The sequence below is a fragment of the Microcaecilia unicolor genome, chromosome 2 (assembly GCF_901765095.1).
Source record: "Microcaecilia unicolor chromosome 2, aMicUni1.1, whole genome shotgun sequence".
In the NCBI taxonomy this organism is placed as follows: Eukaryota; Metazoa; Chordata; class Amphibia; order Gymnophiona; family Siphonopidae; genus Microcaecilia; species Microcaecilia unicolor.
In genome coordinates this window covers 267,908,250-267,922,198 of record NC_044032.1, presented here as the reverse complement: position 1 = coordinate 267,922,198, position 13,949 = coordinate 267,908,250, and the positions used below count along the sequence as shown (strand labels likewise).

General features: G+C 42.8%; 1 protein-coding gene across 2 annotated transcripts in view; it reads left to right on the top strand.

Moving 5' to 3' along the window:
- Positions 1 to 13,949, top strand: part of SNAPC3 (small nuclear RNA activating complex polypeptide 3) — a 61,297-nt gene that overhangs the window by 37,316 nt on the left and 10,032 nt on the right. For both annotated transcript variants that reach the window (XM_030194155.1, XM_030194156.1), the window contains exons 4-7: positions 37 to 141; positions 1,185 to 1,334; positions 3,359 to 3,441; positions 4,812 to 4,976. In XM_030194155.1, coding sequence (XP_030050015.1) covers positions 37 to 141; positions 1,185 to 1,334; positions 3,359 to 3,441; positions 4,812 to 4,976 — 503 coding nt within the window. The remainder of the gene's footprint in view (positions 1 to 36; positions 142 to 1,184; positions 1,335 to 3,358; positions 3,442 to 4,811; positions 4,977 to 13,949) is intronic.

Below are 13,949 nucleotides of genomic sequence, written 5' to 3'. Positions count from 1 at the left end.
TCTTCTCTCTCCTCCCCCTCACTCTCCCCCTCCCAGGAATCTCATGCACTGGGAAAAAAGCCTCAAAATCAGTCTGATTTAGTGGAAGAAGGGGAACTTGTCTTAACCGTGAACATCTTTTATCCTGTCATATTTCAGAAGGTGGGTAATTTATAATTTATAGCCCCTGGTAGATTGAAGAGACAATAGAAAAAGAATTTGCTTTACAAAAATTCAAGGGATTTGGAAGTCTTTCTGTAAGTTGTCTTATTTAGCCAAGGATTGGACAACAGTAATATTAATTACCGGATTTGGCGAATGCCTTCACAATATTATGTAAGCCACATTGAGCCTGCAAATATGTGGGAAAATGTGGGATACAAATGTAACAAATAAATAAATTTATTTTAGAAGTGTAAATGTTTGTTGTACACATAAAATGCTTCTGGTATAAAGATAATAAATACAATTTAACTGAGAGCTTAATGATGCTTGGCCAACTATTGCCTGAAGCCACAACTGTGCCTGGTTGGGAGCAACATGATTTCCCTGTTCTCTGGTACCAGTGAACTAGATGTGGAGTGAAGCAGTAAGCTGGCCCATGACACTTGAAGCCATGACCAGGTGTGCATTGGCCTTTTTAAAATTCTTGCAGCAGGTTTTAAAAATTGTTGCTCTGCAAGATGAAATTTCCTTTTAATGGATCTCAGAGCTGCTCTTATAGGTGCAGTATTCTCTAGGTGTTTTTAGAGGTTGGCAGGAATTCAATGTGTGCAGTCTTGGGATCTTGGCAGGGCAGAACTGGAGATGGTTGCATTTTTTTGTATATAGTCTAGTTGCTTCTATTACTTCTAACAGTCTCTACGGTACCTCTGATTTAAAAGCCATAATAGAGGCACTGTCTTTGAAGCACATTTCATAAAGCAGCCTTGCTTTTGGCTTTTTTTTGTTTGTTTGTTTTTTTAAATCTCCCAGGTGTTTCCTAATTTGAGGAGTAGCCTAGTTCAAATCCCACTTCTATTCCTTGTGATCCCTTAACTTTCCATTTCCTTTGTGAAAGGGGCCCTTAGACTGTGTAAGCCTTCTGGCGACCGAGAAACACCCCATGTACCTGAATGGAACTCACCTTGAGCTACTACTGAAAAAAGGTGTGAGCTAAATCCAGATAAAATCCAAACATTCTTCACTTTTTGATTAACTTTTAGCACAAAGAGCACAAGCCATACCAGACGCTGCTGGTTCTGGGGAGTCAGAGGCTAACAGAGCTCAGAGACCGTATCACGTGTGTAAGTGACCTACAGATAGGAGGAGAGTTCAGCGCCACTCCTGACCTGGCTCCTGAGCATATTAGCAAGGTATGTTGGTAAACCAGCTCCAGCAAAACCTCACCCATCTACCAGTTTCCTCTTGTGCCTTTGGGCTTCCAACTCATTCAGAACAGAGTTGGTGTCTGCAACTATCTGGGAAATGGTTCCCCCCCCCCCCCCCATTTTATATTCCCTCCCAGTTCAATTAACCCAGTAATTGCAGCAGCTGTTCCTAGCCAAAGGCCCTGTACCAGACTTTCTCCAGAACTCTGCAGTTTGGCTGTAGGTGATGACATCATATAACTGGGACCCTTCTTCCCCTCTCTGGGTTGTGAATGCTGCCTGCGCAGCTAACTTAAGGAACAGAAATACCTGACCCAGAAATTGAATCCAGGCACTCTGCATTGCTTTGAGGCATATTTTCAAAGCACTTAGCCTTCCAAAGTTCCATAGAAACCTATGGAACTTTGGAAGGCTAAGTGCTTTGAAAATATGCCTTTTTGTGTATTCCTGCCACTGGGACACCTTTGCTTTTAAAACCCGGGTAGGAGGAGGGCAGCCAACCAGTCCACACCCAGAAGGCCAAGGAGGTGATTGAAGCTGGTCTAGCTTTGTAAGCCAGATGCCTAGGTTGAGTGGGTTATTTTGTTTTTGTGTGAGCACAATCATTAATAGAGCAGTTTCAGAGCAAAAGGCCAAGGTGGGTATGTAGCATGTGAAGGAATTTAAGGCTGTTATCACCCCAGGGCTTTCAAAGTGCATGGACTGCTGCTGGCTTGATGTGATGAGATGTAGCATTTTATTTTAAGGAGGGTTTGTGCAGCTTTTGAAGCATTTTAGGAGCTCTCATACTTATACACCATGAGTTCATTATTTGTGTTTTCATGTTTAGAAGAGCTGGTTTAGAGAAGGCAATTTGCATATTCTACCGCCGCACATTGTTTCTTAGTTATTTTATTGTTACTGCATTAAAATTGTAGAGGAAGATGCCCAGGAGCTAAACTGAGTAGGTATGGAAACTTTTATTGTTTAGTGAGAATCCAGCTGACCTGGTGGCTCCATACCCATTATCTTCACTGTTATGCTGAAGGTCTCCGGTTTCATCCCCAGGTCAACTGAATCTGGGGGTGCTCTAGAGGCAGCATTTATAGCACATGGAGAGTTAAAGTCATGCCCACCTGACAAGGTGATACCTAGTGACTGGATTCAGGGCCCAGGATTGTAGATTTCTGGCTGGTATGTTTGGGGGGGGTGGGGGGGAGGGAAGTCTGAGGTGGAAAAAAATCATTTAGTTGGTTGTGAATGCAAGCTCATGGTGCCAGGTACCAGACCTAGTTCCAATCAAGCTGGAGGCCAAAAAGAGCAGGAGAAAACTGCCAGATCAAAATAATGGAAATGGAAACACTATAAAGCTCTTTCTAGCTGCATGGTAAACGTGCAAGTCCTCTGCGTAAATAGAGCTGGTGAAAATAGCTCTAAAGTGCTTTAACACCATCTTTGGTAGTGCCTGTGCAGAATTAATAGGTGGTAATGCTAAAGCTGAAAAGCTATCTTAAGTCAACAACATAGCTATATGGGTACTGGCTGAATATTTCTGATATCCATATAGCTACCATCATTCACCTCATTATATGTATATTCAGTGCCACCACCTCTGCAGCACTGAATGCACATATTTTAAAAATGTGGTAGTTGGGGGTTCAGAATAAGTGAACAACATGTTAAATATTGGCACACAATTTTTTTTAATGGATATATTATGCATTCAATGGAGTGCTGGATTAAATTACCATACAATCACTGTAATTCTGGTTTTGTGATGATTTTTAAGTTGCTTTCCACTGCTGCTGAGAGCTGAATGTATATAATGCATTTTTCTTTCTAATGTCTGTATGCAAGCATCGCCGCTTTTTAGAAAATGCATTATGTTATTGGCTGATTGTCCTAGACCTGCTGCTTCCAGCAGCTGGAAGGATAGACAAGACAAACTGGCAGCATCAGTCATTTTCTTTGTGGGTGTAGCTGCTTGTGGACTTTAGTGTCTGATGTTTTCTGCTCTCTCTTGTCTTCAGGATCTTTACAAGTCAGCTTTCTTTTACCTGGAAAGCACATTTTACAATGATATGAGATACCCAGAATGCAGAGACCTAAGCAGGTACAGTAAACATTTGGGACAGAATACCTCTGGAGTCTTCCCTCTGGTCCACCTATGAGATCTGTATAACACCTTCAAAGGGAAGGGAAGTGCTATAGGTGCCTTGATGAGGAAGGCTGAAATAAATTGCTTGTTTTCCCAAAGGAAAACGAAGAAACAAAAAAAAAAAAAGGGGGAGGGGGATACGTTGAAGGGCAGTCTTGTGATTAAACCTGATTGTATGGTTGCAAAGCACATGGGGCACAGCAGAGTTGCAAAATGCAACCATTGACTGGTTGAATGTTTATTGCTAAACACCTCTTCAAGTCTTTGAAATAAATTCAAACAAATTAGAGGGGAAAAAAGGCCCCAGATGCCCACAAAATGATAGTTACTGTCTCTTCCATTCAGCCTCCTTGTATCTTTCATTGGTCGTAAAGAACCTCCATTGTGTGATCTTTTATCATTGAATAAACCTTTATATCTTATGAATCATTATATTTGGATGATATGGATTGCATTTTCTCCAAAGCTTTTTGAAATTGCACATTATAGATGGACATTATCACTCCTAGGAATACACCTGAGACAGCCGTGTGAAATTCTGAAATGGTGGCCCAGTTGGGCTTGGAATGGAGAAAATTAATGATAATTAAGATAAATATTTATCAAAATTACAAAATAGTATTTTAAGTTTGTCTGCAACACGTGTCATATATACATTGCATGAATTAAATCCTATTCTGTGAGAAGTTAATTAAGGTACTTTTCCAAGCACGGTTCCTTCCATGGGTTTGGAGTGACATAAGGCACAGCTCTTTAAGTTGATAGCAGTTGTTTGTATTTTTGAAGGTTATGTGGAATTATGGCATATATAACATTCTTCTAAAATGTTAATATCAGTCCTGGAAATTGTAAGTCTATTGAGTACTGTTTTGTGATATCTTGAAAACTTTAATTGAAAGTCACAAAAACATATTAAAGGGTGAAAGCACATGTGTTTTCAGATGGTTCTGCAGAGCAGGCTTAATTTCAATTGTTCTGAAGTGAGGAAACCACTCAAGGTTAAAAAGCAATAATGTTCAAGAAATCAAAAACTGAGACCAGAGCACAGGAAAACTTCGAAGATGTTCCATTGCTTGTCATTCTGTATGATTTAAATTAGTTGATTTAGCAATTTTGAGATTTGATGGCTTATGCTTATTCATACCTGTTTAGAGAGAGCAACTTGCCAAATTGTAACAGAGCTAGTGAGAGCTATTATGTTTTATTGAATCTAGATGCCATAAATATTTTGTTTAGATACCCTATCAACTTGTATCAAATGAAGCCTGAAAACTTGAGGTTTTGAAATAGAAGCCTGGGTCTTGATTTGTTTCCTTGTGTTTTAGGACAATAATAGAGTGGTCGGAATCTCATGACAGAGGCTACGGAAAATTCCAGAAAGCAAAAATGGAGGACTACATATTTAATGACTTGCACATTAAAATTGGCTTCCCTTATTTATACTGTCATCAAGGCGACTGTGAACATATTGTTATGGTCACAGATATAAGGTACAGTTACACCAAATTAGACAGAATTTGGGTTAGGGCTGGGGCATTGCCATATCTGATTTAATGTTATTTCTATGTGTTTAAATTACTGCCGTCATCTACTATGTTACTATCCAGCTTATAATCGAACGAGAAAAACGCCCAAGTTCCGACCTAAATCGGGAGATGGGCGTTTTTCTCACAAAAACAAATAAAGCGGTATAATCGAAAGCCGAACTTTGGACACTTTCAACTGCACTCCGTCGCGGATGCGGACAAAGTGGACGGGGGCGTGTCGGAGGCGTGGTGAAGGCGGAACTGGGGCGTGGTTATCACCCGAACAGAGATGGGCGCCTTTCGCCGATAATGGATGCGTTTGTAGCTAGAATTTAGGGCACTTTTCCTGGACCCTGTTTTTTCACGAATAAGGCCCCAAAAAGTGCCCTAAATGACCAGATGACCCCCAGAGGGAGTCGGGGATGACCTCCCCTGACTCCCCCAGTGGTCACTAACCCCCTCCCACCACAAAAAAATGATGTTTCACAACTTTTTACTTTCACCCTCAAATGTCATACCCTCCTCCCAAGCAGCAGTATGCAGGTCCCTGGAGCAGTTGTTAGGGGGTGCAGTGGACGTCAGGCAGGTGGACCCAGGCCCATCCCCCCCCTACCTGTTACAATTGTGCTGCTTAATGCTTAGTCGTCCAACCCCCCCAAACCCACTGTACCCACATGTAGGTGCCCCCCTTCACCTCTTAGGGCTATAGTAATGGTGTAGACTTGTGGGCAGTGGGTTTTGAGGGGGATTTGGGGGGCTCAACACCCAAGGGAAGGGTGCTGTGCACCTGGGAGCTCTTTTACCTTTTTTTTTGTTTTTGTAAAAGTGCCCGGTTGGTGTCCTGGCATGTGAGGGGGACCAGTGCACTATGAATCCTGGCCCCTCCCACGAACAAATGCCTTGGATTTATTCGTTTTTGAGCTGGGCGATTTCATTTTCCATTATCGCTGAAAAGCAAAAACGCCCAGCTCAAACCTTGGCGAATAAAACATGGGCGTCTATTTTTTTTGGAAAATACGGTTCACTCCGCCCCTTCACGGACCCGTTCTCGGAGATAAACGCCCATGGAGATAGGCGTTTCTGTTCGATTATGCCCCTCCATGTTACTTGAAATTTCAACATAGTACCTAAAGCACCATGTTTGCACATTATTCCAAACCAGTGGTACCAGGGAGCCCTAAATACACCCAGGCATGGGAGCTTCTCAACATGGATCTCCAGAAAAGGGAAGCTTAAAAAAACATATATAAAGATGATGAAGGTCTCAAAGCATATACTTAAGCATTCAGAAAAAAAGTAGAATTCAAATTCTCCAAGGGCAAAGTAAGATGGAAGCACTCACAGATGGATGACCTCTCTTAACTTTGTAACTATAAAGTCTTAAAGTTCACTGTGCATGTATGATAATTTTTGTGCTGTGTCATTGTGTGGGATCACCTCAGTTCTCTGAAGCCCAACAAACACATTCCCCTTGCAGAAAAGCTTTGAAGTATTTATGCTTTAATATTTTGAAATTTCTTTCTTGTTCATGAGTCACATCTTTCTCTTAGATTTCCGCTAGGGTTTTATGAGTGTGTTCTTTTTTTTTTTTTTTTTTTTTTTTAAGTCTTTGGGTTTTGTTTTTCTTTTTGTACCTGTCTCATCACTGTTTTTCAGGTACCTTTGGTGATTCGACCATTTCCTTTTCTTCCAAAATCAAATTTGATTTTTGCTTCGGTTATCTTTTTTGGCAACATGTCTGTGAGGACAGACTCCAGTGGCTTTATGAAGCACAGGTTTTACAGCAAGATCAAAACTTTTACTTGAAATACCCAGGCCCAGATCATAATGCCTTTTGATATCTTTTATGTTAATGGCTATGAAAAGGAGAAAGAAAAAGGCACTTTAGTTCGTTAAAGTCCAGTCAGCGTTCTTTGGATTTGGATCTAAAGGACTCTTGAACTGCACCATAATAACTGCACTAAAACAACAGTACCACAGTAATAATTATATATTTTTAAAAGGCTTGTGCTGTAAAATAGGTTATGGTGGTAGCCATATCTGTGAAGTGCTCTGTGCTCTGAAGCAGAACAATGCTCATCCTCTTTAATATCTGACGGAGTGTTGTGACAGAATCCAAATGTTCCAGGATCAAGCCACTGATGCACCTTGGTAACCCAGTAGTAGTTGGCTTTTACTGCTGTGGTTTCTTTAATCTTTGCATCAGCAGTATTCAAAGAGGAACTGGATATGTGACTTGAAGTGCAGCTGGCCTGTCATTGGCTCAAATCCATTTTTAAGCACAGGCGACATTGACATCAAAGCAGATGGAGGTTACATTGGTCATTGAAGTTCATGCATTGCTGGAGAACTGTCCTCAACTTTAGAACCTCGGAGAACATTGGAATTGATGTCTGCAGCCCCGGTTTCATTTTATGTGTATCAGGGGATGAGGTTGTTGAAGTATCTTCACTGAGGCCTTCATTTTACCCAGGAACAGAATCCGACTTCACTCACAGATTATTTTAATGAATTGTAATATCTTGAGGTGTGATTTATGAAACAATGGAGTCTGTGAAGAAGAAGATTCCACTGGTTTCCTCTTGGACCTCACTTCTCCACAGGGAAGGAGAAAGTCTTTATCTTTTCACTGATTTGTACATGAAAGAAGTACTATTCCTTTCCAGTTAGAGAGCGAGGATTCCAGAGTAGAATTATCGGAGATCCTCCAGTTCTTTGATCATTCTAAGTAAGGCATGATAATGCTGATTCACCAAGTCCTGAGAGTTACAAAGGTGGGAATGTAGGAGATTTCACCCCTTTTCCCTTCTACTTTGTGTACGGTATGCCTATTGGTTAATAATGTGTAGAGTTCAGAAAGCTCTCAGATTTGAAAAGCAGCAACTTCCTCACCACTGGTGGCCAATGAGGCCAAGAGTAGTAGAGCCCATTCCTCAGTACCCTCAGATTCTTCTGAGCGAATGCATCTTCACGTTTGTGTAATTTTGAGAAATTTGCTAGGTTCTCTCACTTCAGAGAAATCTGAAGAACCTAGTCAATAATGGGCAAAGGACTGTGGTAAACACAGGGTAAGAACAACCTTTGATGCTTTTGAGACATTGGGAATAGGAATTCAGACTGTCATGGTTGTGTGCATTTAATCTGTGCTGCAAAGTGCAGGAAAATTTTGACATGCTATTCAGAGGAGAATCTTTTTGGAGATAAAGCAGGTAGTTATTTTGATTTAAGTGCATTGTGCTACTTTTGGCCTTTTTATTTTGTTTGTTTTTGTTTTTTAACTTCCTTTATTGTTGAACACGGGGGGGGGGGGAAGACAGGCAGCTGGACTGTTATGAGTTGAAGGATATCACATACACATCTAGTGTTCTCCAGAAAATGGAGGAGTTAGTGGAGCTTGGCAGAACATTGCAGGCATTTCACAGGAAACATAGCACATATAGGGGAGAGTGAGCGTTGGCTTTGCTTAGCAATTAGGAAATGCGTTTTTGACAGGCCCCAGAAGGGACATATCCATCATTCTAATTTCCATTCCAGGCAGTATTACCCATTGTGGGGAAGTTACGTAAGCCGTTGGCACACTATAACCTCTTATACCTGGGTTCTCATAATCGTCCAGAGCAGATGCAGGGTATATCTGTTTGAAACATCCCCATATTACTCACTTTGGATATCTTGATAAGACTTATCAGGAAGCACTTAATAAGGAACCCATCTTCCTAGAGACCAATATGGTTGAATATATAACCACCTGGGGAAAGAGCGCAAGCATTTTATAACGTATCTTGTTCAAAATGGTCTTCCTAAGCACCTTAATTACCTCCTTTCAATATGGGAGCTGGTTATGTTCTCTGGAATTTAAAGGATGTTCATCAGAGTCACAGGAATTATTTAGGATTTGTAATAGGTAAACACCATTACCAGCATTGCATTTATTTATTTATTGCATTTGTATCCCGTATTTTCCCACATCTTTGCAGGCTCAATGTGGCTTACAATATATCATGATTGGTGGAAATAGATTACAAAATAGACATTTAGTGTTACAGAAAGATATTGGGTAACATATTAGAAATAAAAACAAGCTGGTGGGGGGGATAATCTTTTTGCAGAGAAGGTAGAACAGGTAGCTGACCAAATTAAGAAACACACTCAATGAATAGTTAAGCGCTGGAACTCATTGCCAGAGGATGTGGTATCAGCGGTTAGTGTATCTGGGTTTAAAAAAAAGTTTGGACAAGTTCCTTGAGGAAAATTCCATAGTCTGCTATTGAGATAGACATAGGGAAAGCCACTGCTTGTCCCTGGAATTAGTAGCATGAATCTTGCTACTATTTGGGATTGTCAGGCAGTGGCATAGCAAGGGCGGGGCGGTGGGGGGCGGTCCGCCCTGGGTGTCAACGGGTGGCGGGGTGCTCTGCTAGCGAGTCCCTACCAGCTCCATCCACCTGGCTGCTGTGTGGTGTGGCGCCTCGCGTCTGCGCTGCTGTAAGAGAAGAAAATCGCCTCGTCGGCCCTTCCCTCACTGTGTCCCGCCCTCGAGGAAATAGGACGTTACATCAGAGGGTGGGACACAGTGAGTGAAGGGCCGACAAGGCGATTTTCTTCTTTTACAGCAGTGCAGAGTCGCGCTGGGTGGACGGAGCTGGTAGACAGGTGGGGACTGGGTTGGGGGGGGTGCCATGTTGCCGCGTCACGCCGGGGGAGGGGGGCTGCGTGCAGCAGCGATCCGCCCCGGATGGCAGTGAACCACAGAACGCCACTGTTGTCAGGTACTTATGACCTGAATTGACCACTATTGGAAGCAGGATGCTGGGCTATATGGACGATTGGTCTGACCCAGTATGGCTATTCTTATGCTCCTAATTTCACTGTTGTGTCTTGTAATGAAGAAAAGTGTCTTCAAGTCATGAATTTGTGGTTGGTAGATGAGAATAGTTCGAAGGGTGGTACCATCAGTTCAGTGAGACCTAAGTTAAGATCTCATTGAGTTGTCGGCGTCCTGATAGGGGGGGGTTAAGATTGAAAAGGCCTCTCATGAAGCATGAAATGAGTGGGTGGCTGGACAGTGGATTCCCTTGAACGTGGTTATTAAATGCTGATCCTGACTGAGTTGGTTTAAGTACAGACTGTGAGAGGTGAAAAAGGTACTCCATTGACAGGGCAAAAGAGGGCTGTAGAATTCAGTAAGAGCACCCCTTTGGAGTTGCGTTTTACTCATTCCTTTGCTTGTCATTCAACTGAGCGGGAACGGTCGCGCACGGGCGGGAAGACGGCTGCGCGGTGGGCGTGCCCTGCGTGCGGGACCGCCCGCAAAGTTTTCTTCCGGTTGGTGGGGGCTGCCGTAGATGTCAACCCAGTCATGAGAACAATCAGCCTACTGTCCTCGGAGAACACCTGCTACAGGTATGTATCATTCGCTTTCTGGCAGGAATGCTTTGGAAATCGAAGTGCATATGTCTGTTCCAATGAATTGGAGGCATTGAGATGGAGTGAGGGAGCGTTGATGAGGAATCCCAGCTGTTGAAGGACAGAAGAAAAGTATGGAGGGCTTGCACGGTGTCCTATAAAGTAGAAGTGGCTATGAGACAGATTCCCAACTTTTGTAGATGTGCTGTGGTCACAGCAGCACACTTGGTGAATACCTGTGGAGCCTAGAAAAGGCTGAAGGGAAGCACCTTGTATTGGAAATATCTGTTTTGAACAGCAAAATGGAGGTATTTATGATGCAAGTGGTGCATTGAAATATGCACATAGGCATCTTGGAGTTCCAGGGAGGCTCACCAGTCATTTAGAGGAGTGGAAGTACGATGCCCAGGGACAACATTTTGAATTTCTGTTGTATGAAGGTATTCATATCCCTGAAGTCTAGGATGGGGTAAAGACCACCGTTCTTTGTAAGTATGAGAAAGTATCTGGAATAGAATCACCGAGCGGCTTCCAAGTTGGAGAATCCTTTGATCACACTGACTGCGAGTAGTGATTATAGCTCTTGTGAAGAATAGTTTGCTGATCAGGGGGGGTAGGAATAATGTTTGGGATGACAGTGAAGTGGGTGGTGGGAGAACTTGATTTGATATCCGGTTATTATAATGGAGAGGACCCATCGATCAGTGGTTGTCTGCCATAAGTGGTGGAAGAATTTTAGGTGGCCTCCCATAGGATAGTCAAAAGTTCTGATTAGACTTTGCAGAGGAAGGCAGGGCCAACTTCTGTTTCCTCTCTTGAGGGGTCTACAAAAAGGTTGGTTTGGTTGTCTGGAATGCTGAGTAGCTTGGTTTGGATAGTGTGATTTGTATGGATGATAATGGCGTTGGGACTAATAGGAGTAGGGTTTAAGGTAAGATTAATAAGAAGTATGCCTGGATACGGATGAGTCATACCCATCAATAGAGAAATTTGAATGGTGGTGCAGTGATCCTGTATGAGGTTGACGTCTCTTGTACTTTGTCATCTGCACAGGGAGCATGAGCAACATGATAATGAAAATTGTCACTGAGGCCACAGGCTCTGAACCAAGCCAGTCTACAGAAACTAATGGTGATGCGGACACCTCTAGATGCTGTGTCATTAGTGTCAAAAGCTGTAAGGATGAGGTGTTGCACCCATTACTGGTTGAAGACTGGTTGGATGATCACCTTGGTTTCGCTGAGGAGGATGGAGAGAGGGGATTGGAGTTTGTCCAGGATGTCATACTGATATTGTATGAGCTGGAACTGGTGTACTGCAATTCTAGGCACAAGCATGGAAGCTTGGAAGGACAGTCTTCCTACAAAATCCAGAATTTGTTAGTCTTTGCCAGTTGGAGCATTAGAGTGGTTGTGGGAGCTCTTTGTTTTCTTGAGGGCGGATTCCACCATTAGTGAGTGGTGTGGTATTTGAACCTTGTACTTGAGATCTATGCGCTTCGAGATGGATGCACTCATAAGAAGAGTTTGTCAGATCTTTGTCTGTAGCTTCAGAAGAATTTTATGAATAGATAAGGCAGCAACCAGCCTTGGCGTATCTAGGCATTTTAGGCTGCTCACAATTTCATTTTTGGAGTTGTCCTGTGCATGTGGAGAGATGTTCGGTGCTTTTGCTGTTTTTATTAGGCATTTGGGATAGGAAGAGTCTTCTGGAGGGGTCTGCAGTTGTAGGTGGTGTGGGGAGGGGTTGGAAGGGAAAGCCAGAGGAGTTGGATATTTGTTGCTGGTGGAGGTTGGTGAGAAGCTTGGGGAGATGTCCTCCAGAGTTGAGTTATCTGAATAAAATGAGACTAGCGGTGCAAGCCTAGGGGATGAAGATGACATTTTATTGAGGTCAGGCGACAGTAGTCTTGAAGGAGGGTGGCTGTGAGATGGCAGTAGTGATCTAGCTCATTCATTAGGATAGAGGCCCTGGATGAGTTGGCACAGAAGATGTAGATGGTGGGACATGTGAGAGAAGCACCAGGATGGCAGTTGTTGGCACAGTATTGGTGGTTTTGCAGGAATAAAAAAGGTGCTATTGGCTGTGTCTCTTTCTTCTTGCTTTGCAGGACTGTCAACTGTTAGTGCTGGTTGTGGAGCATTCAGTGCAGTGGTGTCTGGGTGCTGATGTGTTTGGTATGGTTGTCGGCACAGTGGCCAGAGTTGTCAGCATTGTGTCTGTGCCAGTAGGGAGAGCAGCGCTGATTGTTCCGATGACTTGCATGGGTGGAGTTGGAGGTGGAGTCCGTTGTCACGTCAGAGGCATAGCAATGTTGGGTCTTTTGAGTACACTTTTCTGAGCACTGTGAAATACTGTGCAATAGGTTTTCTGCACAGGGGACAACATTGCCACCTGAGAGAAGAGGAGGAGGCAGTGCAGCTTGGATGGAGGCTGTATTTAGCTGGCTGTGGAGGCTTTGAATAAGAGCACGCCTAGTGCTGCAGAAGGGGCCATCATGTGCATTGAGGATTGGACTGGGGAGGCAGAACCACTTACCCTATCAGGTGGTGTGCTGGGTCCCGCTGTTGCAACAAAGTGAGACAGGTCCTTAAAAACATGACTCCTACTTTTCAGAGCTCACAGGACATGCGACTGCATTTGGAACAGGCTGTGACATCATGTTGGGGTCCCAAGCACTGGACACACATATGGTGGGAGTCCGAAAGTGCCATGTTCTTTCCATATTGGGGACATATTTTTGAATCCGATCGTTGTGTGGTTTGTTTTTTGATTTTGTTGAATCCAGCCTAGTGGAGCAGAATCCATATATAGTCTAGAAGCGGATGAAACGGACTGATACGTGGGTGCTTTGATGGCAGTTACCACAAGGTGGGCACGTTCAGACATGCTCAGAAGAGCCTTCTAGACTTTTCTGGGCTCTAGGGAGCAAGTCCAAGCTGGTTCTGTTGAGCAATTACATCACCTATGTGTGGCTGCCTTATCCCATTTATACACAGAGAAAGATCAACCACAACATAAAAAGTGGGTTCATTTGAAACTTCTGATTTTCTGTGTTATGTTCCGTGATGAGATTACTGCATCGTGGATTTTTTTCCCCACCTTTTTATTTTGCCATTGTGGTCTTTATATTGTGGCTGTATAAATTTTTTTGTGTTTAATTTTTTATTGCAGCTAGAATTCTGTTTTGTACTTCTGGAGGGGATGATCAGTCTAAGCAAGCAAAGTAATAAGCTTTCTATTAGTCTAAATACAGTGCTTTATAAGTCTTCATACTATTGTACATGGTAAGATAGTAACATAGTAGATGACGATAGATAAAGACCTGCATGGTCCACCAGTCTGCCCAATGTTTCTTCTGCTGTCTACAAAGTATAATTCAAAATGCATTAAGATTAGGAGTTCTTCACTGTTCTATATAACATATTTTACACATTCAGAGTTTGAAATATTCTAAAAGTAAGAAACTAAAAGTTTTTATTGCATAAGTCCTTACACCCTTTATCATAGCAAAATAGATTAGCTGTGATA